This window comes from Lentinula edodes, assembly GCF_021015755.1.
Source record: "Lentinula edodes strain Le(Bin) 0899 ss11 chromosome Unknown C8R40scaffold_7, whole genome shotgun sequence".
Lineage (NCBI taxonomy): Eukaryota > Fungi > Basidiomycota > Agaricomycetes > Agaricales > Omphalotaceae > Lentinula > Lentinula edodes.
Genome location: NW_025764313.1, coordinates 65,677 through 90,232, shown reverse-complemented (window position 1 = coordinate 90,232; position 24,556 = coordinate 65,677). Strand labels below are relative to the sequence as shown.

At 45.6% G+C, this 24,556-nt stretch overlaps 8 protein-coding genes across 8 annotated transcripts; 6 read left to right on the top strand and 2 right to left on the bottom strand.

Annotated features, from left to right (window-relative positions):
* Positions 1-37: 37 nt before the first annotated feature.
* On the bottom strand, positions 38-2,013 carry C8R40DRAFT_1167537 (major facilitator superfamily domain-containing protein; the record flags this gene model as incomplete). Its single annotated transcript, XM_046231034.1, has 6 exons — positions 38-1,051; positions 1,110-1,272; positions 1,330-1,403; positions 1,460-1,485; positions 1,544-1,739; positions 1,807-2,013. The coding sequence occupies 6 exons, from the start codon at positions 2,011-2,013 to the stop codon at positions 38-40; spliced, it is 1,680 nt and encodes a 559-aa protein (XP_046089233.1).
* A 2,134-nt stretch (positions 2,014-4,147) lies between these two features.
* On the top strand, positions 4,148-5,507 carry C8R40DRAFT_826372 (uncharacterized protein). The gene is made up of 5 exons (XM_046236349.1): positions 4,148-4,343; positions 4,407-4,516; positions 4,569-4,695; positions 4,787-5,096; positions 5,150-5,507. Exons 3-5 carry the CDS (start codon positions 4,647-4,649, stop codon positions 5,367-5,369), a joined length of 579 nt encoding a protein of 192 aa, XP_046089232.1. The 5' UTR covers positions 4,148-4,343; positions 4,407-4,516; positions 4,569-4,646; the 3' UTR covers positions 5,370-5,507.
* Positions 5,508-6,599: 1,092 nt separating this feature from the next.
* C8R40DRAFT_1038455 (MFS general substrate transporter) lies at positions 6,600-9,255 on the top strand (the record flags this gene model as incomplete). The annotated part of the gene is made up of 19 exons (XM_046223759.1): positions 6,600-6,810; positions 6,935-7,002; positions 7,055-7,069; positions 7,120-7,148; positions 7,202-7,231; positions 7,293-7,311; positions 7,372-7,391; positions 7,445-7,468; positions 7,527-7,601; positions 7,651-7,804; positions 7,861-7,909; positions 7,967-8,038; positions 8,094-8,170; positions 8,241-8,283; positions 8,341-8,365; positions 8,494-8,555; positions 8,626-8,818; positions 8,872-9,005; positions 9,065-9,255. The coding sequence occupies 19 exons, from the start codon at positions 6,600-6,602 to the stop codon at positions 9,253-9,255; spliced, it is 1,491 nt and encodes a 496-aa protein (XP_046089231.1).
* Positions 9,256-9,607: 352 nt separating this feature from the next.
* Positions 9,608-12,544, top strand: C8R40DRAFT_1091334 (MFS general substrate transporter). Its single transcript, XM_046227505.1, has 22 exons — positions 9,608-9,818; positions 9,876-10,053; positions 10,117-10,125; positions 10,180-10,247; positions 10,295-10,309; positions 10,369-10,397; positions 10,451-10,480; positions 10,536-10,554; positions 10,612-10,631; positions 10,684-10,707; positions 10,756-10,830; positions 10,884-11,037; positions 11,098-11,146; positions 11,205-11,276; positions 11,332-11,408; positions 11,479-11,521; positions 11,591-11,615; positions 11,678-11,692; positions 11,744-11,805; positions 11,862-12,054; positions 12,104-12,237; positions 12,293-12,544. The coding sequence occupies exons 1-22, from the start codon at positions 9,747-9,749 to the stop codon at positions 12,481-12,483; spliced, it is 1,554 nt and encodes a 517-aa protein (XP_046089230.1). The 5' UTR covers positions 9,608-9,746; the 3' UTR covers positions 12,484-12,544.
* Positions 12,545-15,202: 2,658 nt separating this feature from the next.
* C8R40DRAFT_1067186 (uncharacterized protein) lies at positions 15,203-15,703 on the top strand (the record flags this gene model as incomplete). The annotated part of the gene is made up of 3 exons (XM_046225876.1): positions 15,203-15,390; positions 15,454-15,505; positions 15,560-15,703. 3 exons carry the CDS (start codon positions 15,203-15,205, stop codon positions 15,701-15,703), a joined length of 384 nt encoding a protein of 127 aa, XP_046089229.1.
* Positions 15,704-17,871: 2,168 nt separating this feature from the next.
* Positions 17,872-19,391, top strand: C8R40DRAFT_825403 (uncharacterized protein). The gene is made up of 3 exons (XM_046236347.1): positions 17,872-18,423; positions 18,478-18,598; positions 18,664-19,391. Exons 1-3 carry the CDS (start codon positions 18,064-18,066, stop codon positions 19,215-19,217), a joined length of 1,035 nt encoding a protein of 344 aa, XP_046089228.1. The 5' UTR covers positions 17,872-18,063; the 3' UTR covers positions 19,218-19,391.
* A 174-nt stretch (positions 19,392-19,565) lies between these two features.
* On the top strand, positions 19,566-20,483 carry C8R40DRAFT_1167532 (uncharacterized protein; the record flags this gene model as incomplete). The annotated part of the gene is made up of 3 exons (XM_046231033.1): positions 19,566-19,741; positions 19,800-19,894; positions 19,948-20,483. 3 exons carry the CDS (start codon positions 19,566-19,568, stop codon positions 20,481-20,483), a joined length of 807 nt encoding a protein of 268 aa, XP_046089227.1.
* A 499-nt stretch (positions 20,484-20,982) lies between these two features.
* Positions 20,983-23,397, bottom strand: C8R40DRAFT_1167531 (uncharacterized protein; the record flags this gene model as incomplete). The annotated part of the gene is made up of 10 exons (XM_046231032.1): positions 20,983-21,352; positions 21,404-21,596; positions 21,665-21,726; positions 22,550-22,573; positions 22,627-22,725; positions 22,787-22,836; positions 22,937-22,951; positions 23,004-23,071; positions 23,129-23,137; positions 23,196-23,397. The coding sequence occupies 10 exons, from the start codon at positions 23,395-23,397 to the stop codon at positions 20,983-20,985; spliced, it is 1,092 nt and encodes a 363-aa protein (XP_046089226.1).
* Positions 23,398-24,556: the final 1,159 nt, after the last annotated feature.

Sequence of the window (24,556 nt, the reverse complement as noted above, 5' to 3'; positions counted from 1 at the left end):
GTATCTAATGTACAACGCCTGTCTCCCAAACAAATCTTTACAGTCGGTTTAATTCACGAGGAAGTTCAAGGATATTCCTTAAACCACAGATAGTGATGAGCAGACATACCACATATGACAGTTGTCCATGCACTATGTTATACTCTTTTGAAATTGAAAACAAGGACATCACACAAACCGGGGCGACCGTTCTAGCCAACGTTCGTGCACTTTGTACCATTCCGTTTGTAGTCCCTAATGCGTCTCTGTTAGGTGCACCATTGACGACGAACATTTGAGACGTGGCTGGTGCGAATATTGTCAGCATCTTCCAAGCGTAATTCCAAAAGAATAGTGGTATCTCACTGAATCCCAACGGTAGAATAATGTAAGATGCGTATTGAATCGCGACAAAAATCCACGTCGTTTTACTAGCATATCCAGCTCTTTTTGCAGTGAGACAAGCCATCATTATAGAAGAGAATCCCACAATGAGTGCGCTCATTCCCGCGAAATGCATCTTCCATACGCCGAAATGCCTTATCAACAGAGGTACGCCTATGGCCGAAAAGATAAGGCCCATAGCTCCACCAACACTAAGCAAGGTACCAAGCTGCATTGCAGTAAGACCAAGCCCTCCGTTCGCGATGGAAGTCGTGTATGTGATGGGGATGAGAACGGAGATCGAAGTTTCCAGAAATGATAATAAGGCAAGGGAAGATAGAGGACGTAAAACATCCTCGGAAGTCAAGAGAGTGCGGAAAGTGATAATCCGTTGTGAGTCTGCATTTTTTGTTTGGAAGTCCTCAATCGCAACCAGCGTGTCTTCGCTTGTAGAGCGAGGTCGAGTAAAGGGTCGGGTCATCGAATCATAGGAAACAGACATATTTTCCGCTGACGCTATTAGACTGGCTTGATCTTCAGAATCTGCTTTTTGGCCAGCCCTAGTCCAGTAGTTTGATAGGGACATCCATCTATTACTCTTCACCGTAGGAGATTTAGTACGCTTCAAGGTCACGGATGCCGCACACGGGGAAACTTTGGAAGAATTTGGGTCATGTCCAGCGTGCGTCTAATTTAGTGACCATATCAGAGATACACTCAACCACGCATGTAACCAGGAAGTTTACCTCTTTCAGGCCAATGAACGCGACAATGAATATGGAGAATGAGATAAAACCCGTAGCTAAGCATGGAAGCAGGTACGGGTGGCTCCGAAGCAAAGGTGCCTTTCCTAAAGTAGACTTGGGCCAATGTTCTGCTGGATTGGAAAGAATTCCTCCAAGCGAGGTCCTACTCATGGGAAGATAAGAATTGGTGGAACACCAGCCGAATAAGAAGCCCACGTACCCAATCGTAACGCCTACTTGCCACATGACGGAGGTGAATGAGAACGCAGTCGCCATGTTAGTCGCGTCCGAAAGCTAAATTTTAGTTGTCAGCAATGAACAGTAATATCTTCATGGGTTCCACTCCTGACCTCAGCTAGAACGGTCTTCGAGACTCCTACAAAGGCCAAACGATCAAAATATCTGCCTAAACACAAGCGGCAAATGCGACGTACCGAGATTCCCGTTGAAAACGCCTTGAAGACTCCGGAACAAGATCAAGGTCCAGTACTTGGAAGAGAGTCCGAATAGCGAAGTGACGACTGCGAGACCTAGTGGACCTAGCAGCAGTATGGTCCTCCGCCCATACCTATCCGAAGCATGTCCCCATAGCATGGTAGTGAGACTTTCCGAAAAAAAGAACACCGATTCCTACGGATTTGAATTTGAATCTGACTATGAGTGGCACAAGACAGCGAAGGCTAAAATCATGACATACAATTATCCCAGCATAGTACCCACTCTTCTTCTCGTCTCCGTTCGTGACCCCCGTACTTAGAACGAGCTGATTTATGAAAGGGAATATTACGGTCGCGGATATAGGTTCTGTCAGTTGCATCAAGATCACGATGAACACCTGGATTCTTGGGAGAGGGGTCACGGTGCGTTGGCGAGGATTATCCAAACCTGGCTCCGATTGTCCCATGTCGCGGTCGTGGGTGAGCGAGGATAGGTCGAAGGGGCTCTATGCTGGATAAGGGGGCTTGCGTACCTGAGTCGCGAGTGGTACTTATAGCCTCTGTATAACCTCGGCAGCTTGAAATGGGGACGAGTGATTTCCGAACAAAGGGAGCGAATTACGACGCCCCTGTTCTCTATTTGTCACAATCAGTAGCAATTCGAATCCATGGCTGCTGTACAATGATAATTGGCACACTTCTCGACCATTAGGATGTGTGCTTTTCCCGAGAGGAGGGCTATTGTGACCTCTAATACCTTGTGCAAAATTTAAACGCTTCGGGTCCTTATTACATATTTTCGCGCGATGAACCATAATGTGGTATCTGCCGATGACTGTATTGTTTGAGTTTTTGACTGAGCAATCATCACCTGCGACCACCTGGGACCTTGCTAGATGAAAAGACGCCGCAATGAGCATATATGGTCTGTGTTGAAGACTTCTATCGAGGAGATGACGAAATTGACCTCTCTTCCGTACCAGTCCGTACCCGTCTTTCAACCGGTGTATCACTAATAAATCAATTCAATCGCACTATCTTCGTGATGAGCTATATAATATGGTGTCAGCTGAGCGAGTTCTGCATAATCACAGCTTGAAATGGACAAACATGATGACCACGAATTCTCCAACTTGTTCATCTTGAGTCCGGCCAGAACAGAGGCCGGTATGAGGGACGAATGGGGTCTGCATTGTTGCTCCCAGACCAAATTTTGAACGAAGTCCTTCGTTTTCGGAATCGCCCTTTTTCTCCGTGATATGAAATCGTCCTTACGGATTTATGTAGAATTTCCGCACCTGCGAACCGATTTTGAATGAGTCTGATTCTGAAATAATCGACTGACTCTTGATTATATGTCCTTGCCTTGATGGTCTCTGCTTTAAACAAGCAATTATATGTCAGGGATGTACACGCTCCTTCACTGCCGTCGTACAGCTCATAAGGAAAGAAAAAAGACTGTGGTTAGGAAATAGCAAACCTCCGGTGGGTAAACAATTTGATGATGTTCACTTCTAGATTATCTGTTTAGAAGGGACATTACAGAGACGGAACATTGCAAAATACAAGATAAAATGTTCTTAGATAGTTTTTAGAAAGTCGGAGATAAATCACTCAGCTCTTATGAGAAGTGAATCACCACGAAGGAGTGAGAGAACAATACAGTAGACTCGCCGCATAACCTCGAGGCGGGGAAGGGTCTGGAAGAGTTTGCGATTGTCAATCATAAGTAGTCATTGGATGGTGGTGATTCGCTCATTGAGGAGGAACATTACTAGAACGAGAGAGATCGCGAGTAATCAAGGGTTTAAACCCAAGGAAGGTGGTGACTATGTAGCCGAACGTAAAGAAGTGCAGAGCTCAATCAGATAGGCCAGAAGTCACCGCTGATTTCCTTGAAGCGTCCGTAAACAAACAAAGAAGTTTTCAGAGTTTCAATGAGACTCACTCATACGTAGCTCAAAATGTCATAGCAGTGATTGTTTGCTGAAGTCTTCAAGCTACCATATCGAACTATCAGCATACTTCATGTGCGCCATGAGTTAGGTAGATCCTGTCGAAATTTGTTACAATATAAACAGTATTCAGGCCATAAGGGGGTACTGGGATGCATTTGGCGACAATGTGTATACATAGCAATGAGAATTAGTCCTGGCTGAGCCTCTGAAGTTATTTGAGCCAAGTAGTCGGAAGCTCAAGCGATCTCAGAATCCAAGCCTCGAAAGTTCTGGTCGAATTATGCTTCCTAAGAACAAAGGTAAGGAAGAGCACAAGTCCGAAGTCGCGCTCCAACTTGATGTATGAAGCAAGTACGAAGACAGGTGAGACCACGCTTTCGCGGACACGGCAGAGTCGTGGGAATCAGGGCCAGATAACCTCGAGATACCGCGGCCGCTCACCGTGCGGGTTCTCGAAATCCAATCCTTTTCAGCGACAACGTCCACTGCCAGGCTCACCTTCTCCAATCGTTCCTAAAGGCAAACTAATTCTGTCGCATCATATGCCACGATGACGCGTCGCTCTGGATGAAATCCCATATTCTGACTGTGATATTCTCTGATATTTTTCTCCTGCGCGGATAAGAGGCGAGCTCTAAATCTTTTTTTACGATGCGCGCTGACGAGCTTGTTATCAACAGTCTCAACTCTCTATATCAATGGCAATCTCAAAACTTCAATATTCAGTCTCATTTTGCCGGAGGAGAACCTCAAGTCAAGGACTCGGAGCTAATAAGATCTTCTGGTCTTTGGTAACTGTGGTCACCACCCTAAATTCACGAGTTCGGCAGCTTTAGACTGTAAGCTGGAGCTGTCCAAATTTCCTGTTTGTTGCTTCTCCATATTGACAATGTTCATCACAGGGGATCTTCAAGATCAAGAACTGTGTACATGGAATAATATGTGTTGATTGTCCATTGTAGGCAGGTGGTAAGAGGTACAGCAGGAGACAGCGGGTAGCCAAATGGGTCCGGTATGTAGCGCAAAAATTCGGTCAGATGATCCTTTCATTCAAATTGTCTCAGCTCTCACACTACCACTAAATACCCCACACTTTCCTTCCAACCATCCATCTGACTGCACTGGGACACAACCCATTATCGATGGCTGCAAAAGTATCCATATCACCTACGCTTCCAGTGTCGAAACGATGTACGTCTCGTTTCGACTTTGGAAGCTTCCCGAAATTCATTTACTGAGTTGCCTGTCGTCATATTTTCTGTTAATGCTGCTTCGTCTGTAGTCGATTCAGCGTCCGCAGACATGACTTTGCAATCTTCGGACAATGTCATTTTTAAGGTGCACCGACTCAACCTCGAAATGCACTCCCAGGTATTTGCTGATGCAGGAGGATCGACGGTGGGGACCGTCGAGAATGAAATCGTCTCGTTGTCAGAAACCTCAGAAGTACTCGAGCTTATGTTGCAGTATATATACCTGCAACCGCAGCCGGATCTCCAGAAGGTCGAGTGGGAGGTCATGAAGGATCTAGCGGAAGCAGTCGAAAAGTATGAAATATATTCGGCCATTGGCGTTTGTAGTCAGCGAATGAGGTACGATCATCAAAATCACTTTTGGAAAACCAAGAATTGATGCAAATACTCAGGGAGCGTCTGTACGAACATCCTATTGATGTTCTCTTATTCTCGGTACGACACAAATACACTGGCATGATGAATGAAAGTGCCGAGGCGACCTTGGACATTCCTCCGTACACCATGCTGAGTTGCGTACCTCCGAACGTCTTTGCCGCATGGGTATGTCAACTCTGCATCTTCTCTGATATCATTTCGTCTATAATGTCTGACGTTGGGCGTATAGATTGAATATCAACAGACTCATCACGCTCTGTTGGCTAAAGAGTTTACTCGATTTGGACCATCTCGCCCCCACTGTGGTGTCTCTGCTTCTTGTCAATTTTGGCATGAACATTATGCTCTCATCGCTGCAACGCTCGCCGGAGCTCTTGCTTGTGAAGGCCCTCCTCGACCTCGTACACGGCTTAGGGCAGGCAGTGCGGGACTCTCATCGGTTCTTGGCGCCAGCGCGTCATCGTCTGTGGCTACCGGCGCGAATGCAATGAACTTACGTTCGCGAAGTGATGGACGAAAAAATGTGCTTTTACGACTACCGGAAGTACTGGAAAGAAGGCAGGAGGTGGGAGGAGACAAGTGCGCAGATTGTAAGCGGGACTTGTCATATTGGATCAATCAAACCGAACGGGATTGGAGAGACGCGAGAAGTTTCTCGGACTACTTGTAGGACAATTATTCTTGCGTTCTCTATTCATTCTGTGCTCTTCAAATACGGATGTATGTAAACTGTAACTGTACCACCTGTAACTCTAGCCTATATGAATTGGCCCACGAAAGATCCTCCAGAACTCTGTCCGGGCTGGTCTAAAGTACGCTAAACGGACAAAGGCTAATCACGTGGAGTCCCAAAAAAAAGCCCCCACGTGCTATACAGTAACATACAATTTAGGTCGGTGCTTCGTAGCAGCTTTAAACTACGCCCAGACAAGGTTACGATCAAGTTTCAATCCACGCTAGATTCGAACATGGATCTGGCTAATCTTGGCGCAATGTCGGACAGGGTTTTGGGGGAGCTTACGGAGCTTCCGGGGCCTGTATGAATATAACAGAAATTCGGTCTATGGAAGGTGTGTCTTTTTTTCGAGTAAGAGATTTTCTTGTTTCTCAAAGTACTTGAGTCTAGCTGACGGACAAAGATTGAAATTCAGAGAAATTACGGGACAACAAGAGATGTTGTGAAACGATCGCGCGCGACTCCACAGCCTGCGACTAACCGCGTGCCTTACTGTTCTTTTCGTTCCGCCCCGCCAAGCTTCAGTTCAAGTTAGACTCTCTTTGAGGAGTTCATCCGACCGTTCCATCGTATCTCTGCTCCAACTCGTGATCTTTGCAGTCGGAATGTGGCATTAACCATGGTCATGGGACGGTATGTCAGATTTCAATATTCAATTTTCACTTGACATTTAACTAGGACTCAGACAGGTAATGAGGTGCCGGTGAGACCTCTTTCTGTTCTCAACCATGACCGGTTCGCTCACGTCTTCAGTCAAGAACGAGAAAGCTTCGGACAAACAACTCGAAACTGCTAGTGATTATGAATTTGGCGGAGAGTCACAACTACCTCGTCCTCCCGTTCTTTCTGAAGACAATGAGCGTAAACTATGGAGGAAGATTGACCTTCGTTTGATGCCCATACTCTGCGTAATGTACCTCATGTCTTTTATGGATCGCGGTGAGTAGCATATCTGCTCGCCATACACGCATAAGCTAAATGTTTGTTCTTACCTCAGGTAACATCGGTACTTGCGCTCACAATGGGTCAGACGATCGTGTAGCTGACTAGTATTTCCATGAAGGGAACGCCAAACTCCAAGGGCTGACAACGCAGCTGAACCTGACGGGAAATCAGTATAACATTGCATTGGTACGTAGAAGGACTTCCGCCGAGAGCTCAGGGTGCTGAATTGAGCTTATAGACAATGTATTTCATTGTAAGAAGGTCCTTCATTGGCACTGTATATAAAAACTCACGTTTGACAAGCCCTATTGTATATTTGAATGTCCCGCCAAGTGAGCTATGATGACCTATTGAACTGACGCTAGCATCTCACCATGGGATTCAGTTTGGTACTGAAGAAGTTTCGCCCTTCCATGTATGTAATCTCTTTTTCGGCCCCTTAAAGTTATTGTTCTACATCTGACTTCTCCCTTTAGTTGGCTTCCAGGCATCACTGTTCGTGTTTCTTCTTCTTTCGTAGGCGAGCTATTTAGGCTAATCTCTCGAACCCGTCAGGTTGTATGGGGTGTCATCATGTGAGTGTAGCGTCTACCATATTGACGGATGGTTCATATCTCGACATTTGCAGGACACTCATGGGACTTGTCAAGACGTACGTAGCTATTGATCTTGTCAGATTACAATGAGTCAGTGATAACACGAGGATTCAGATATCCACAGTTGGTTGGCGTGCGTGTCTGTCTCGGGGTAGCAGAGGCTGGGCTATTCCCTGGTGTTGCTTACTAGTCAGTGTCACTGTTTTTTATCTCCCCGAATTTACTGACGTGCTACCAGCCTTTCCTTGTGGTATCCTAGAAGCGCTCTTCAGACTCGTATCGGACTCTTTTTCGGTGCAGCGACTTTAGCTGGAGCATTTTCTGGCCTTTTCGCATTTGCGATTTCGTTCATGAGCGGCACTCGAGGATTGCTTGGATGGTCTTGGATATTTGTTAGTACATATAGTTCCTTTCCATGCATTCAAGGTTTGATGCGAAATCCTCTCAGATCCTTGAAGGGATTATCACCGTTGCCGTTGGTTTGATTGCTTTCATAGGTAAGGGACAATGCCTTTTCTAGGTAAGAATATCGGTTGCTGACTTTTGTTAAAAAGTTTTGGTGGATTTTCCTGCAACAGCAAAATTCTTGACACCAGAAGAACAGGCCTTTGTGATTTGGAAGAAGAGTACGAATTTTACTAACTCGTATTCCGGTAGATGATTCATCTCATACATGACCAGAATATGACAACTCATCGGTCGGAGAGGAGGAAAAATTTGAGGTCAAGCATATCTATCAAGCTTTCACAGACTGGCAGGTATGGTTTTTTATGCAGAGAAATTTATCATGTCGATGCCTCACTACGCGTTATCATGCTTTGTATCCAGGTCTGGATCCATATTCTAATCTATATGTCGCTTATTGGTCCTCGTAAGTTGATGTTCTTCTTGCGTTTCTCCGATACTATGCTTAGATATCTACTTCAAGTATATGGCATCACTCTCTTTCTCCCGTGCGTATCTCAGATTCGACCCCTTTATCTGTACTTTACCTTACCACATATTTTAGGACCATTATTAGCAAGTATGTCCTCATTCTACTACTATATCTCCTTATACATTGACCCACTTCTTATCGTAGCTTTGGCGAATTTTCCACCCCCATAAGTCAATTGCTCACAGTCCCGCCCTACGTTTTTGCGAGTGCGTGACACTCAATATTTACTGATCCAGCTAAAACTCCTTATGCTCTCTTGCTTTGCCCAATTTTTAGCCATTGTCCTAGGTTTCTTCGCGTACTATTCCGACAAAGTGATGATGCGCTCGCCTTTCATCTTAGCGGCCCAGATTATGTGTCTCATAGGTTTCTCGATCAACATTGCCAACGTCTCCCATGGTGCTAAATACTTTGGTACTTTCTTGATCGTCGCCGGGAGCTACTCCGGATTCCCTGGGATCGTTGCGTGGTAAGCCTTCAACCTCAACTTCAACCTAGATTACATGTCAATCTTGCTTGCAGGCTAAGTAACAATCTGAGTGGTCAGTACAAACGAGGCATAGGAATGGCCCTCCATATCGGTATTGGAAATTTCAGCGGTGCAATAGCGTCTAACATATTCAGAACGCAAGATAAACCGCGGTTCATTTTAGGCCGTACGTCTAATATCATCTCCGTATTTCTACGATCATTGACAGAGTACGGGTCACTGCAGATGGAATAGAATTAATGTTTGTTGGCATCGGACTCATTTTTCTCCCTATAACCGTCTTCACGTACAGTCGTATCAACAAGAAGAGAGCGGAGTTCATGAACAGAGTAGCTGAGGGTTTGGAGAAGAAACCTTCGCCAGAGGAGTTGAGAGCATTGGGGGACAGAGCGCCTGATTTCCGGTATATTCTTTGAGATACTCGGGGGTTCCCGTTGTATGTACATATGTAACTGGATATTTTTCAACGATTCATAAAGCAGTAGACAGACACTACAGACCTCTGGTGGACTGCGTAGCTATGTTTGTTCGACAATAAGCTGTTCGACGAAATCCAATAAGCCTTCTACCTCATGTTTCTCAGTTCTTCATTATTGCTGATCCTCTTCTCCCGATCTCCTCATACATATTCTGCAGCTGCGGTGCTCATCCCTTGTGAAGTGTCGACCTCTTCGATGACACCAATCTGGAAGAATAAACCTTCAACATAGTTGAAACAGGGAGCATGATAATGCGACACCCATAACAGCCGACGCCTGAGCGCTTATCCTTCTTAGTTCTCTTCCAGTTCTCTTCACACTAATAGCCATATCATCTGAAGCACGTTTCGTCTCCTCAGTGAACACCGTGAAGCCTTAAATACACGCCATATATCCCAAAGACAGGTCATGGGGCCGTATCCTTATCCATGTCATCATTTCAATTCTGCTATTGCCTCATTGTATATCTTGAGATATCTTGTGAAAGCGGGAAATACATGGTATACGTTTTGCTTTCAAACATGACCAGATCGTTTACGCTTTCAACCCATGATGAGAAAGCTTCAGAGCATCGGCTGGAACATGGTCGGAGTGATTACGATTTTGGTGGAGAATCCCAACTACCGCCTCCTCCAGATCTTTCGCAGGAGGATGAGCGGAAGCTTTGGCGGAAGATTGACCTTCGGTTGATGCCCATACTCTGCGTGATATACCTCATGTCTTTTATGGACCGTGGTGAGTGTCATTCTGCCTGTCTGACAGAGGCGTAAGCTTACTTACTATCACTCACTTGATCAGGTAACATTGGTACTGCTTTCACGATGTTGTCTTCGGATTATAGGGCTAATTTTTATCTTATAGGAAATGCGAAACTTCAAGGGCTGGAAACCCAACTGAAATTGACGGGAAATCGATATAACATTGCACTGGTGCGTATATCTCCTCTCGTCGTGGTCGATAGCTGAGGAGTTCACAGACGATGTATTTCATCGTGAGAGCCCCTCACTGATGCTATCTATGGTCACTCACGCTCTACTACGACTCAATAAGCCATATTGCATATTTGAATGTCCTGCGAAGTGAGCTGTCAGCCTCTATTGAAATTCATACCTCTGATCATGGCTCTTCTCAGTTTGGTACTGAAGAAATTCCGCCCTTCCATGTAAGTATTGATCTCTGACCTCTCTGTTGTGCATCACATTCACCCTACTCAACAGCTGGCTCCCTGGCATTACTGTGTGTGTTTTTTCATTCTATATTTTGAAAACTCACTCTCCTATTCACATTGGACAGGTTGTCTGGGGTACTGTCATGTGGGAATGGCTCCTTTTGAATTAACGTATGCTTACCTCTTGACCATCGCAGGACGCTCATGGGACTTGTTAAAACGTATGCAGGATGAGGCTATATAGGTCATTCCTGAACTGAGATATACAGATATCCACAATTGGTCGGCGTACGTGTATGTCTCGGGATAGCAGAAGCTGGACTGTTCCCTGGTGTCGCCTATTAGTAAGTGCGCCCTCCGTCTCCACTGTTCATTGATTAGAATCGCATACCAACAGCCTTTCGTTATGGTATCCTCGAAATGCTCTTCAAAGCCGTATCGGGCTCTTTTTCGGTGCAGCTACCATTGCCGGAGCCTTCTCTGGACTCTTCGCTTTTTCAATTTCATTTATGAGTGGCACACGAGGACTACTTGGATGGTCCTGGATTTTCGCAAGCCTCCATCCACATTGACACATGTAAGTCACAGGCTGATCTAGGAACTATGTCCAGATCATCGAAGGGATCATCACTGTGGCTGTTGGTCTGATTTTTTTCCTGAGTAAGCATGAAGGTTTTCTCTATGTACGAGCGACATTGACACACCCTAATGGAAACAGTTTTGGTCGACTTTCCTGTAACAGCAAACTTTTTAACTCCGGAAGAACGAGCTTTCGTAGTCTGGAAGAAGAGTAAGGCGCCTCGTACCTGCCAGATATTTCGACGATTTTGATTCTGAATGGCTAGAATTCGATAACTCCTCGGTCGGAGAAGAAGAGAGATTCATGGTTGAGCATGTTTATCAAGCATTTACCGACTGGCAGGTATGGCTTCCCGGTGTAGCTCGAACGCGTTTACTATTGCTTATGGAAAGCTAATATTCCCCAAATTCAGGTATGGATCCATCTCTTGATATATATATCACTTGTTGGTCCTTGTGAGTGCTTCTTGTGCTGTACTAACCCTTCATCTTTACGCTACATCTTGATCACCGTTTGATTCTAAGTATATGGCATCACATTCTTTCTGCCGTGAGTTTTAATGCACCAACTACATAAATTCCCCTGACTTGAGTCTCCTGTATCCTTATTAGGACCATCATCAGCGAGTATGTGCCCATTTCTTTCGCTTCAAATACCATTGTCTTACGGTATCGTAGTTTCGGTGAATTCTCCACTGCTATCAGTCAATTGCTCACAGTCCCACCCTACATTTTTGCAAGTACGTGATTCTCCAGCAGCTGATTTCTAAACCCTTACCCCTCACCCGGTATGTAGCCATCGTGCTGGGCCTGTTTGCATACTACTCAGACAAAGTAATGATGCGTTCGCCTTTCATTCTGGCTGCGCAGATTATGTGTCTCATAGGATTCTCGATAAATATTGCCAACGTATCCACTGGTGCTAAATATTTTGGTACATTCTTGATTGTGGCAGGGAGCTACGCTGGATTCCCAGGTATTGTCGCGTGGTGGGTTCTTCAACACAGTAACTCTATTCTTCGTCAATCTTGTTTGCAGGCTAGGAAACAATCTATGTGGTCAATATAAACGTGGCGTAGGAATGGCTCTTCATATCGGTATCGGGAATTTCAGCGGCGCAATAGCGTCCAATATATTCAGAACTCAGGATAAGCCCCGCTTCATCTTGGGCCGTACGTTTCAACTTTTCTTAAAATGAATTAGCTAACAGAACACGCAAAATTTCAGACGCAATCGAATTAATGTTTGTCGGTATCGGGCTGATCTGTCTTCCCATAACCGTCATCATATACAGCAGGATCAACAAGAAGAGAGCCTATCTCATGAGTAGAGTGGTTGATGGTTTGGAAAGAAAACCTTCACCAGAGGAGTTGAGGGAATTGGGGGACAGGGCACCCGATTTTCAGTATATTCTCTAAGGTGCATTCGAACTTCTTTCGAAGCTTTGCTTTACATGCAAACTCTCAAAACTATCTCCCTGTTCTAAATATTGATGGGTCATTATAGATCCCCAGTGATCAGCGAGCCTACAGAATTCCTCCGAGTCGCCACAGTGTACCTGTGCGTACGGCTGTGAAATTTTTACAAATTTTGGAATAATATTCTCGACATATTACTTAGAAGCTGACTGCTGAATTGTACAAGCGCTAGGAGATTCATCCTCTGATGATAAGCTTCTGAATGAGGACTGAATTTCACTGCAGGCGGTACTCGAGGGAATACAAGGGAGGTAAACACCTGTAAACACTGAATTCAGAATCATTGTCAATGAGCGTGATCGTCTCCAGTTCTATCTATCTCAACATTAACTTTGATTCCCCAGACACCCAATGCTAATTCTAAGGACAAAGAGTTTTGAACTTGGCTGGTCTAAACAAAGAGGTTCAAGGCAATTGTGTGCATTCAATAATGCTTGATCCAGAAAACGAAAACACTTTTTATTCATGTTGAACTTATTATCAAGTATCGGTTCTTACATCTCTACAATCTTCTATAATGTGCAGTATAGTTTGTCAAATAGGTTTTCCGGATGCTCGCTCGAAAGTGTACGACAAACTGGCGTAAAAAAGTTTCCGATGGTATCTCCTCGTCCCGATGTAGGGACAAACGAAAATCAACTCTAATTCACATCCAGCCAAGGTAGGATAGAGTAGCATGGGAGGCTTTTATCATCATGCTAAATGCCCTTGATTATTTGCTTACCCTATTCCGCACCGGGATTTCTGGACAATCGATGATTTGCCGCTGAGCGCGTGCCTCACAGTCGGATATGGTGTGGAGAAAAGGCGGCCTAAGGGCTTCTGAACGACTTGCGCTGTAGAATCTGAATATCTGGGATGACGAGGAGCGTAGTGCCTGGTGAGTCGATTTTTAAATCCAAATGAAGTCAATCTGCTTACCTGTGAATTGTTACAGGTTGCTTCTTGTGATCTCGCACCCGCAACCCATCTACGAGCTACATGTCGATGGCTTACTTTCACTATCTAACAAATACACCGGATTTCTCAATCACAACCATCTACCTGTTAATGAGAAGGCGATGTTACTGAAGATCACCACCGATTCGTCGGCTTCCACACTCGTGTTTTCTCGACTAATCAATTCCAACGAAATCTTACGGATTCAGCGCATGATTCAGCGCATGGAGATGCTGCTATCGTTCATTCCTTATGGCGCTGCGGAACTACATACAGTTTCCGTGTTTGAGTCTCATTATCTTGGGGTGGTACTGAACAAATACCAACTTTTTGGTGTGTGAGACAAATATGTAAGTCCATGATCCTATTACCCAACCGCGGATAAGACGTCCTGAGGAAATTTCAGAATACGCTTTGAAGTACCTGTCCAAACCGAGCACGTCTAGCAACACGCTCACGGAAGTCATACCACGTACAATGGCTCAGATGCACGATCCCAATGTCATTAATGTCTGGATCCTACCACTGCTGCTATTAGAATGCGGAGGAACGGGTGAGGTGGGATGTTTACGCTAAAGGTGTCAGTCAAATTTCGCAATGACAGTAATACTAAATCTCAAAGGTTTCTTTTGTGACCTTCCGGTCGTTCCCCTCGTCATCTTCAAGCAAGCCACCCAGTGCTGCACCCATTGCGTGCCATTTGTACCTAATAAGTGGTACGGTTCGCGATATAGGTGAGGCCAGGGTGAAGCACAGAAACGGGAATCATCCCATATCTAGAAAATTACAGACAGGGTTGAATTGGGTTCATGTATCGTGCGGATTGTGATATGGGCATCCGTTTCATTTTCTCCCCATCCTACCAGAGTTCCGAAGTTGAATGTTCGCGCTACTCGCTGGCATATAGTGCTATGCACTGTTTTTGGAAGCCCTAGCCTCTAGGATTGCTACGGCTAGAACTTGAGGCATGAGCTGGGCATGTCACATGAGGCTGGTACGGACTGGTACGGAAAACCGCGTAATTGCCCCTGCATGATGAATCCGGGGATAACGGTCATTCGCCGACCCTACTTCCTGCTCTATTTCCGAAACAAACCTCTGTCACTCAGCGCTCAGCCTTGAGCTCACCGGCGACCACAATGTACATACATAGATCTCTCAGGTCTTCCTCGGAGTTATGAAGTCAGATTAAAGGGCTCTCCTATGCTTCCTTTTGAAGAATTCATTAGCTACCACCATACGTGCCCCACTTTTGGAAATAAACGGGTTTTTACACTTTCCCGGTACAGCGCTCCATCTGCCGGCATTACGAGCAGGTCCTTCACATGGGTCGGATTGGCTTCGTCGGTCGAATAACGTTCTTGAAATAGAAGAATACCCTTTTGAACCTTTGAACAGCAGTCGGATTTGTTGGTTGGTCGTCGTTACAATGCACAAATGAAAGGTATGAAGTCGTTACGGTAACGCAATACTCGAAAACGACCGACTGATATCTGCAGTTTAGTCACCAAACAATCGGAACTTATTGAATCTCATTTGAATGGATTGGCTCCACTCTGGTCGCGTATTTCGGCGTATATAAGGCTCGGTCTCGCCTCATACACAAATCCTTCTCTTCACTCGCACCTACCCAGAGCAACAGCCAGCTTTTCCCTTCGAGGAATCTGTGTCCATTCTTTTTTACCACTTACCTTCGTTTTACTGTTCCCCTTTATTGACAATGCGTTTCTCTACTGCAATCACCGCCATTTTCATTGTCGCAGCCCCTGCTCTCGCTGCCCAAAAGAGCAAGCCCTCCTCCGTCCCGTCGACTGGCTTCCTCTGTCCAACCAGCACGACCAACGGAAACTCTCAGATTCCCGACCTTTGTGACACTCCTCCACACTCTAGCTCTGTTTTCGGATGCACGTGAGTGATGTCCTGAAGTTGTAATAGCTGTTAGACTTGTCACTGACTCGTCACCGTCCTTAGCTTCCGGGGCAATACCAGTAGCACATCGACGCTCAAATGTGTATATGATGTGGTACGAACCCCATGTCGAATATTTCCATTCACATCCAATCAATGTTTGTCGTAGCTTACTGGCGAGTGCACAAGCGCGGAAGAAGATTGCCCCAAGTCAGCCCTCGATCTTTCCAAGCGCTCCATGCCTGCAAAACGTTCACATATACCCGCTCTTCCTGTTCCTGCTTCCCGTAAAGTGCACAGGAGCCGTCTTTAAAGTATGTGTCCCTAATCTTCGATGAGCTTGGCTGATGTCGGTTGATATTTAGTATTACTTTCTAATCACATATACCTCTGGGCATTAGCTCACCTACATTCTTGAAACCGTTCTCTTTTACTCAAACATGTCCTTTCATATTAATATCCCCTGTGGTTGTACTGTGCATGATATACTTGACCTAATTTCATGCTAGATGGGGTATGGATCTTTCTGGATCGTTGTTAATATAGAGTACTCTGTTCAAACCCTCGGATCCTACATAGAACGTCAGCAGCTTGTGATGAACAGTGAATTTTAAGATGACATTTCATGTCAAGCTGAAGTCTCCACTGGGTAAGCAAACAGGTCAACTTGGGGCAAGACACGGATTTCTCAGTCAATATATACATGTCAATACATACAGGCGCTGTTCATGAAGATCCCACTGAATAGAATGGATCGAAGGTTCACTGTATTGATTTATGGGCGTGCACTGCCCACGGTGACCATAACCTGGAAGTTGTGAGGAATCCCTTGGCGGGCTGACATAAAACCTGCATAAAACTCCGTGGTGAACTCAACCTCTGATACGAAAATTCTACTCAAAGGCCGTAGTCATTCTCCGCAAATTGTCACTGATTCTCACTTATTCAGGATATCTTTTTTGCGAGCAAATACATCCAGGTAAACCTCCACATGTTTTCCTCCGGAACGTCTCATGTAACCACCCGTCCTGCGCGGTCAAACACAGCTACAGAGTTTCTTCGTCAGTCAGATTAATCAAGTGCTCTTAAATTGGTGAGAGCGCGCTGTTTTCCACTATAAGATCTGACCTTACAATATACTCGTCAGGCTCACCTCTTCCCTCGGTTCTTCATTCCCCCCTCGGGCTCTAACTTTGTGTTTTGCATTGGTATCGACCTCATTGTCACTCACTAATGATAGCATCTTGTCGAAGGTGATACTGGCAATTGTGCAGATTTTGAACAACGTGCAGTAGTGCGTTCGTCAAGCCGCTTGTCGTTAGTGACTGTCTCGAAGTTCCTACCGCAGCAAAGCTAGCAAGATACATGTTCTCGATACAGTTCTAGCCAAGTAACTTTTAGCGACACGAGATCGTCTCATTCATTTATTTCTGCTCAGAGGATGCTAAAATTTACTCAGCTTGATTCTGGGTTGGACATATTATTCGCTATACGCTCGCTCCCAGGATAGCACAGTTCGCATGTCTCGGCTCGATGTTTATTCATTAGCTGTGGGACAGCACGTCTCTGATACTCTTCGATCTCGATGGTATTCGGTACGAGGGAGCGATGTAGCGAAGCCGTCATCATTCTTGTAAGCTCAGATCGCGAAGTTCAGAGTTTCTCCCCCTAAGGTGAGTTCTCCTTATCAGATCAGCCATATATGGTTTATCTTTCTATTTCCACGTCGGGTCGACATCAAAGTTGGGTCCTGAACATTCAAAAATCGGACGGGGAAAAAAACCTCGTTTTCACGGAATTATGCAAAACCCTGTAGTCCAAGGACGTACTCTTGTTTTAGATTTTCAAGCAACGTGAACTAGCGTGAACTGTTTTAGGATTTGACGAGTGTGTGGGAATTTCGCGCCATATTGCACATGCGTGTGTGCAGCCTGTGTGTGAAGCCATTGAATGTAGTCATGGAATTTCATGCCCAGACTGAGAAACCTTCGTCATCGCGCGTTGTTGGACTCGACATCCACATAGCCCAATTCATCAATCTTGTACGTGCTCTGCGCCTTGATACTTCTGCAACGCGTTAGATACTGAACATATCCGTAGGTTAATTTACGTGCTCCCGCTGGATATTCTTTTTGCGCCGGGTGTTTCATAAAGTTTCTGCCATGTTTGGATAAACGAACGTTGCCTGAGTCAATAACATCAACCTGAATCCTACCCAGTGCAGTTGTAGGCTGGTTGTGGGCATGTTCAAGATACGGAGCGGGATCGGATGCACTTTGTCAATTCTACTCAGTAAGCTGATGGTTTGCCTAAAGGATTCCCTCGACTCTGCCCTCACTATGATGGCTTCTTCGACTCATAGAATTTCCTAGTCTTGGAGCTCAGTGTCTACATTCGAAGAGGAAAGACGACGACGGTGCCAAGGCATGGGGGAGGAGAGGAGCTGTAAAGGCTAGAAACAGAATGTGTCTAGTGGGGGACTTACAGTATGTTAATTGGAGCGTCAGACTCAGGACTCAAATCATTTCAAGATTGTATGGGCTCAAGGCAGATGCCGGCTCGGATATCTTCCGTGCTATCATCTACATCCAGCTTCGCCGAACGAATTCGTCATTCTTCAACCTAGAATGCCTATAAAATCCTAACTCACCACCATAGAGACCTTGTCAAACCATGCCCTCTCCAAATCGTGTTTGGTTCATTACCGGGACCTCTTCAGGCCTCGGCAAAGCTCTCACTGATCTTCTTCTCGCCAATGGAGAACGCGTTGTAGCCACTTGTCGTAACCTTACGACTCATGATGAACTTTCTACTCGTTACAAAGATCAACTTCTTGCCTACAAGCTGGATGTCACGAAGGAAGATGAAATCAAGTCCGCTTTTGCTGCTGGCATCAAGAGGTTCGGTCGAATTGACGTTGTAGTCAATAACGCTGGGATCGGACTCTTTGGCGAGATAGAGGCAGTTCCGGAAGAAGACGCCAGGCATATAATGGAGCTGCAGTATTGGGGGCCAGTTCATGTTATGAAGGAGGTGAGGGTTGTTGATTGTCATCCACAACACCATGATAACATTTATATCGTTGAGGCCGCTCGCATCTTTCGCGAGGTCAATCCTGCAGGAGCCGGCGGACGTCTCTTCAACGTCAGCACAGTCGGTGGTTATCGAGCTAATCCAACCCTTTCCTATTATTCCGCGAGTAAATTTGGTACGTGTCTGATACCAATCACGATGAGAAATTACTAATCACTTCGATCCTTCACATACTACCAGCTCTGGAGGCATCCACACAGTCTTTCCTTCAAGAGATGCACCCTTCTTGGAACATCAAAGGCTGCATCCTCGAACCGGGAGGCTTCCGCTCAGAATGGAGTGCCGGCCACAACTCCAAAACCATTCCTCCGCATCCTGCGTATACGGATCCTTCTAGCCCGAGTTCTATGTTTAGACAATTTCGCGACCAAATTCCTCGTCTCGGTGACCCAGTCAAGATGGCTAAAGCAGTCATCCGACTCGCTGACCTTTCCGTTGGTGTACGCTCGGAGCTTCCGGGCCTATGGATTGGTGAAGGAGTAGAGAAGGTCGTTGCAGAACATAGCAGTGCTCTACCGAGTTCACCCATTGAGCTACCTCTCAGGGTTCAATTGGGCTCTGAGTCGTTGTTCCTTGTGAGGATGCAGGCACAAAATACGCTGGATGACGCGAAAAAGTGGGAGTGGGTTAGCCATTCGACTAATGCGGATGATATGGATGGAGAAAGCTTCGTGAAGAAATATCTAATGGGCTCTCGTGGATTTGATGATGTTGATAAAGCATTGTCGAAGTAGTACATTACGACGCGCTAGTCACAACCCAGATATGATCTCATATCGGACGACAGTGTTTTAAAATTGAAATATTTTTCTGCTCAGAATCCTGATAGAAATTATACTAAGAACCCTTCTCTCATTTCCCTCTTCAAAAACCTTATTAGTGAGGCCGCGCCTTCAAGCTTCAGGCCTTCAGGAGCCGATTTATCAATGATGCAATCTAAGTACCTTATCAATCAATCTATTCTCTCAATTACTTTAGTAATCGAAATATGCGATTGCCTACTCCAGGTCCCGGTTATCTCAGGCTTTGCACTTATCACCCCAGCGTTTCAACGATAATGAAGACACTCTGAACGTCTTTCGATGCTATCTCAATCCGAAGTTGCGAGGCTGCTAGACAGATGTGTCGATGAAGAATCTCCTGAGCTGGCAATGGAGGAGATTCTCAGTGCATACGTGGCGTGGAAGCTTATTAGAGGGCAGAGTTGTGCACTTGTGTTGCAAAAACTTCGCTATTTGACGATGTATCTGCGCGTGACGTGTGTAGACTTTCCAGTTCACTCCAGGTACAACTTATTGATGCGTCTGAATTTATAGCGAACGTCAGTGGGTTTTGGCCACAATCCGAGAAGTTATTATGGTCACTGCGACAGAGCTTTCGTTTGGGGGAGGTTTGATAGGAGCTTGTCCAGGTACGTGTTTCCATTGCTCATGATTATAGAATAACTGATTTACTTGTACCAAGTGAGCACTCCTCTTGGAAAGCAAGTATGGAATGATTTTAGAAGAAAACTCAGCACGACTTCTCATGCATTCAACACTGATCCGGAGTATGGTGGACCTATCACTTTCCACGGGCTTCGTTCAATCGACGAACCTAGGAACCCTGTTCGTCATATGGACGGAAATATTATTTCGGACACCACCACTAACACTACTAGCAGTCGTACCAACGCCACTGGCGATTCTCTTGCAACGACATTCTACACTGAAGCCGCAGCTACGTTGAATAGCTCTTCTTTATCTAGCTCCCATTGGCCTTTATCCCGGTTTACACGTCGACGAAGAGAACAAGGTGTGATGCGCGACGAGCAGATAACTTGGTCTGAACGTCCCCGTTGGATCTTATTGTGGTTCTTGACTCGGCCACATTTGGCTGGACGCTCGAACATGCTCCAGATGCTTGCCCCAGAATACAGGTCTTTGGTCCCTGCATATACGTCTTTTAGAGGGACCCTCCCGATGTATGTTTCCGACAGATTAAGATCGAGAGACACATGATGCCGTTTTCATATATCGGGGGTTGCTGAGAGTGATATCAGTACCGAGATATATATAACGATTAGTGTTCAACGAGCTGTACTGATCTCTTCGTCTGCTATGTAAATATGTCCACAATCGTTTCATCCCAAGATCAGAGGTGAACGGGTGGATCCCCTGGGCCTAGTAGTAGCTTTCTCATCCATCCATTTATTTGCCAGTGTTCATAATCAAGCTGCCCTCCTTTACAATGTACATAAAGCAGGTAGTCACGATGTCGCGCGGCCAGAATGCACTGTCACTTGATGAGTCGTTGGATGGGTTGTCTTTCGGTCTTGTGGACGTCTTTCGGTTTGACGGGCTTAGGATGAAGAAGGCAGCAGTAAGGTGCGGCAGTTGGTACATTCAGCTGACAGTGATATGACCTTTGAAAAACCTACATAGGATGTCAAGGAAGATATTCTGTTACCTATGTACATGCAACTAGAAGCCTCTAGAATCTCAAAGAATATACCGAAAATCAGGCGCTCTGTCCCCCAACCCTCAGCTCCTCTGGCGAAGGTCTCTTCTCCAAACCCTGAGCTACTCTTTTCATGAGCTCCGCTTTCTTCTTGTTGATCCGACTATACGTGAAGACAGTTATAGGGAGGAAAATAAGTCCGATGCCAACAAACATTAATTCCATTCCTTCTGCAGTTATCCATACTCTGTCAGTGGTCGTAGAGGAAGGATATGTAGAGATGATGGTAGACGTACGGCCTAAGATATACCGCGGTTTATCTTGCATTCTGAAAATGTTAGACGCTATTACACCGCTGAGATTTCCAATACCGATATGGAGGGCCATTCCTATGCCTCGTTTGTACTGGCCACTCAGGTTGGTACTTAGCCTGCAAGTGATTGACATGTAATTGAGGTTGGAATCGAGATTGAAGGCTTACCACACAACGATCCCAGGTAGTCCGGAGTAGCTCCCTGCGACGATCAAGAAAGTACCAAAGTACTTGGCATTATGCGAAACGTTCGCGATGTTGATTGAGAGCCCTATGAGACATATAATTTGGCCCGCTAAGATGAAAGGCGAGCGCATCGTCACTTTGTCGGAATAATAAGAGAAGAATCCTAGGACGATGGCTACAAATTGGGTGGAGCAAGAGAACATAAGGTGTTTGCTGGATCAGTATATGTTGAGTGTCACGCACTCGCAAGAACGTAGGGCGGGACTGTGAGCAATTGACTGATGGGGGTGGAAAATTCGCCGAAGCTATGATAGGAAGTCCGTCAATATGTAGGTAGTTATAGTAGTGAATTGATGTCATACTCGCTAATAATGGTCCTGGATTATGCGGCAAGGTAAACTTTAGTTTGGAAGGTTGAATTTGATATGCTCACGGAAGAAAGAGAGTAATGCCACAAACTTGAAGTAGAGAGATATGAGCGCAGTATCAGGGGAACGCCTGAAGTACACCAACGAGGACCAGCAAGCGACATGTAGTTCAGGATATGGATCCAGACCTGGAAACATAAAATAATAATGGGTAATAAGGCATCCACGTTACAAACTTCTCTGTTTCATGAACCATACCTGCCAGTCTGTAAAAGCTTGATAAATATGCTTGGCCTCAAATGTTTCCTCCTCTCCGACCGATGAGTTGTCATATTCTGGTCATCTATGTCATGAATCATCTCGCGAAATTCGAATTAGAAAAATTGGTACTCTTCTTCCAAATCACAAAGGCCTGTTCTTCCGGTGTCAAGAATTTTGCTGTTACACAATCCGCGCGTGCTACTCATGAACGAAATCGCAAATGCGAAAAGGCCAGAAAATGCTCCAGCTAAAGTCGCTGCACCGAAAAAGAGTCCGATACGAGTCTGAAGAGCGCTTCTAGGATACCACAAGGAAAGGCTGGTAGCACGTCAGTAAATTCGGGGAGATAAAAAACAGTGACACTGACTAGTAAGCAACACCAGGGAATAGCCCAGCCTCTGCTACCCGAGACAGACACGCACGCCAACCAACTGTGGATATCTGAATCCTCGTGTTATCACTGACTCATTGTAATCTGACAAGATCAATAGCTACGTACGTCTTGACAAGTCCCATGAGTGTCCTGCAAATGTCGAGATATGAACCATCCGTCAATATGGTAGACGCTACACTCACATGATGACACCCCATACAACCTGACGGGTTCGAGAGATTAGCCTAAATAGCTCGCCTACGAAAGAAGAAGAAACACGAACAGTGATGCCTGGAAGCCAACTAAAGGGAGAAGTCAGATGTAGAACAATAACTTTAAGGGGCCGAAAAAGAGCCTACATACATGGAAGGGCGAAACTTCTTCAGTACCAAACTGAATCCCATGGTGAGATGCTAGCGTCAGTTCAATAGGTAATCATAGCTCACTTGGCGGGACATTCAAATATACAATAGGGCTTGTCAAACGTGAGTTTTTATATACAGTGCCACTTACAATGAAATACATTGTCTATAAGCTCAATTCAGCACCCTGAGCTCTCGGCGGAAGTCCTTCTACGTACCAATGCAATGTTATACTGATTTCCCGTCAGGTTCAGCTGCGTTGTCAGCCCTTGGAGTTTGGCGTTCCCTTCATGGAAATACTAGTCAGCTACACGATCGTCTGACCCATTGTGAGCGCAAGTACCGATGTTACCTGAGGTAAGAACAAACATTTAGCTTATGCGTGTATGGCGAGCAGATATGCTACTCACCGCGTTCCATAAAAGACATGAGGTACATCACGCAGAGTATGGGCATCAAACGGAGGTCAATCTTCCTCCATAGTTTACGCTCATTGTCTTCAGAAAGAACGGGAGGACGAGACTCTCCGCCGAAGTCATATTCACTTGCATTTTCGAGGTGTTCGCCTAAAGCTTTCTCGTTCTGGAATGAAGACGTGAGTGAACCGGTCATGGCTGAGAACAGCGAGGTCTCACCTCCTTAGCTGTTTGCGTCCCAGTTAAATGTATAACGGTAAATTTCGATCAATAATCGAGACCTCAATCACATCCATTCGTAGCTACAATGCTGCACGAGATCTTGATAGAATCCAAAGAGATGGCGAGTCGGCGACAGGGAATTTCTGAGAGGGAGATTTAATAGTTATTCTGACTACATTCATCACCGTTATGAATACTGCATCTCGATAGATATTAGAGAGAAGCCACCCACAGGGCATTGAGAGCCGTCTCTTTTATTCTGCTTATGCGTCATGACCCTTGAGCTTGATGCATGATGTGCTATGGATGTACTGATTAATGGTGTAATGAGTAAGTAGTTTACCGTTCACGTTCCCCTTTTTGGTGTTACGCCACGTAACGCTCTAGTCCGTGACGATATTTGGACTTATTCAAACCCTCTTGACTCTCTACCTGTTCAATTATGGCGAGTCTGTTCACGCGTTCACGCCTATAAACTATGAAAACAATCACAGACTGGCAAGCACATCTGAGTGTAGAATCTGGATGAGACTCGAAGTGGATGTCCAGGGTAGAAAGCCAGGAAAGGCAGATCTTGCAACTGGTGGATATGATGGACAAGGGAGGGGCAACGCGGGATTAAGCTTGAACTAGTTGTGGATCATTTACCGTTGCGGTTAGAAATGGGCACACTCATGTCTGCGAGCGCTTGAGAATAGTGTGTCCTCAGTCTTTAACTCTTTTCTCACCTCTTGACTTGTCGGTTGTAGGTTCAGATGAGTCGATTCGCTTTATGCGCCTCCACCGGTCTTCTCGAAGTTGTACGGTTGAAGGGGTACATCCTCTTCGATCCTTTGTGTTCAAGTTGGGTGAGCGGATGCCAGTGGTTGAAGAAAAGTACACGAGATATTCGAAGACTCGATGAAATTGCGCTGTGAGGTTGAGTCTCAGCGCTTTGGAGAGCTGATCATGCCCGAGGCGAGAATGTTCCAATCTCGAGCTCATATCTTGGCCGTGATTGAGCTTGCCGTGGTCGTAATCAGGGAGATCAAGCTGGGCGTAGGTCCCTCATTCCCTATTTTCCATTCCGGAATTGGAGATCGCATTTACGACAATTCCTTCACGACCGGGATCCCCAAGAACATCCTCTGGTA

Excerpts from the sequence above, each read along its gene's own strand:
- C8R40DRAFT_826372 (XM_046236349.1), top strand. The coding sequence starts at position 4,647 with ATGGCTGCAAAAGTATCCATATCACCTACGCTTCCAGTGTCGAAACGA. Across the intron at positions 4,696-4,786 it reads GCTTCCAGTGTCGAAACGAT|TCGATTCAGCGTCCGCAGAC; the intron begins GTACGTCTCGTT and ends CTTCGTCTGTAG. Across the intron at positions 5,097-5,149 it reads GTTTGTAGTCAGCGAATGAG|GGAGCGTCTGTACGAACATC; the intron begins GTACGATCATCA and ends GCAAATACTCAG.
- C8R40DRAFT_825403 (XM_046236347.1), top strand. The coding sequence starts at position 18,064 with ATGCCCTCTCCAAATCGTGTTTGGTTCATTACCGGGACCTCTTCAGGC. Across the intron at positions 18,424-18,477 it reads CAGTTCATGTTATGAAGGAG|GCCGCTCGCATCTTTCGCGA; the intron begins GTGAGGGTTGTT and ends TATATCGTTGAG. Across the intron at positions 18,599-18,663 it reads TTATTCCGCGAGTAAATTTG|CTCTGGAGGCATCCACACAG; the intron begins GTACGTGTCTGA and ends ACATACTACCAG.
- C8R40DRAFT_1091334 (XM_046227505.1), top strand. The coding sequence starts at position 9,747 with ATGTCATCATTTCAATTCTGCTATTGCCTCATTGTATATCTTGAGATA. Across the intron at positions 11,038-11,097 it reads TTGGATGGTCCTGGATTTTC|ATCATCGAAGGGATCATCAC; the intron begins GCAAGCCTCCAT and ends AACTATGTCCAG. Across the intron at positions 11,806-11,861 it reads CCCACCCTACATTTTTGCAA|CCATCGTGCTGGGCCTGTTT; the intron begins GTACGTGATTCT and ends CCCGGTATGTAG.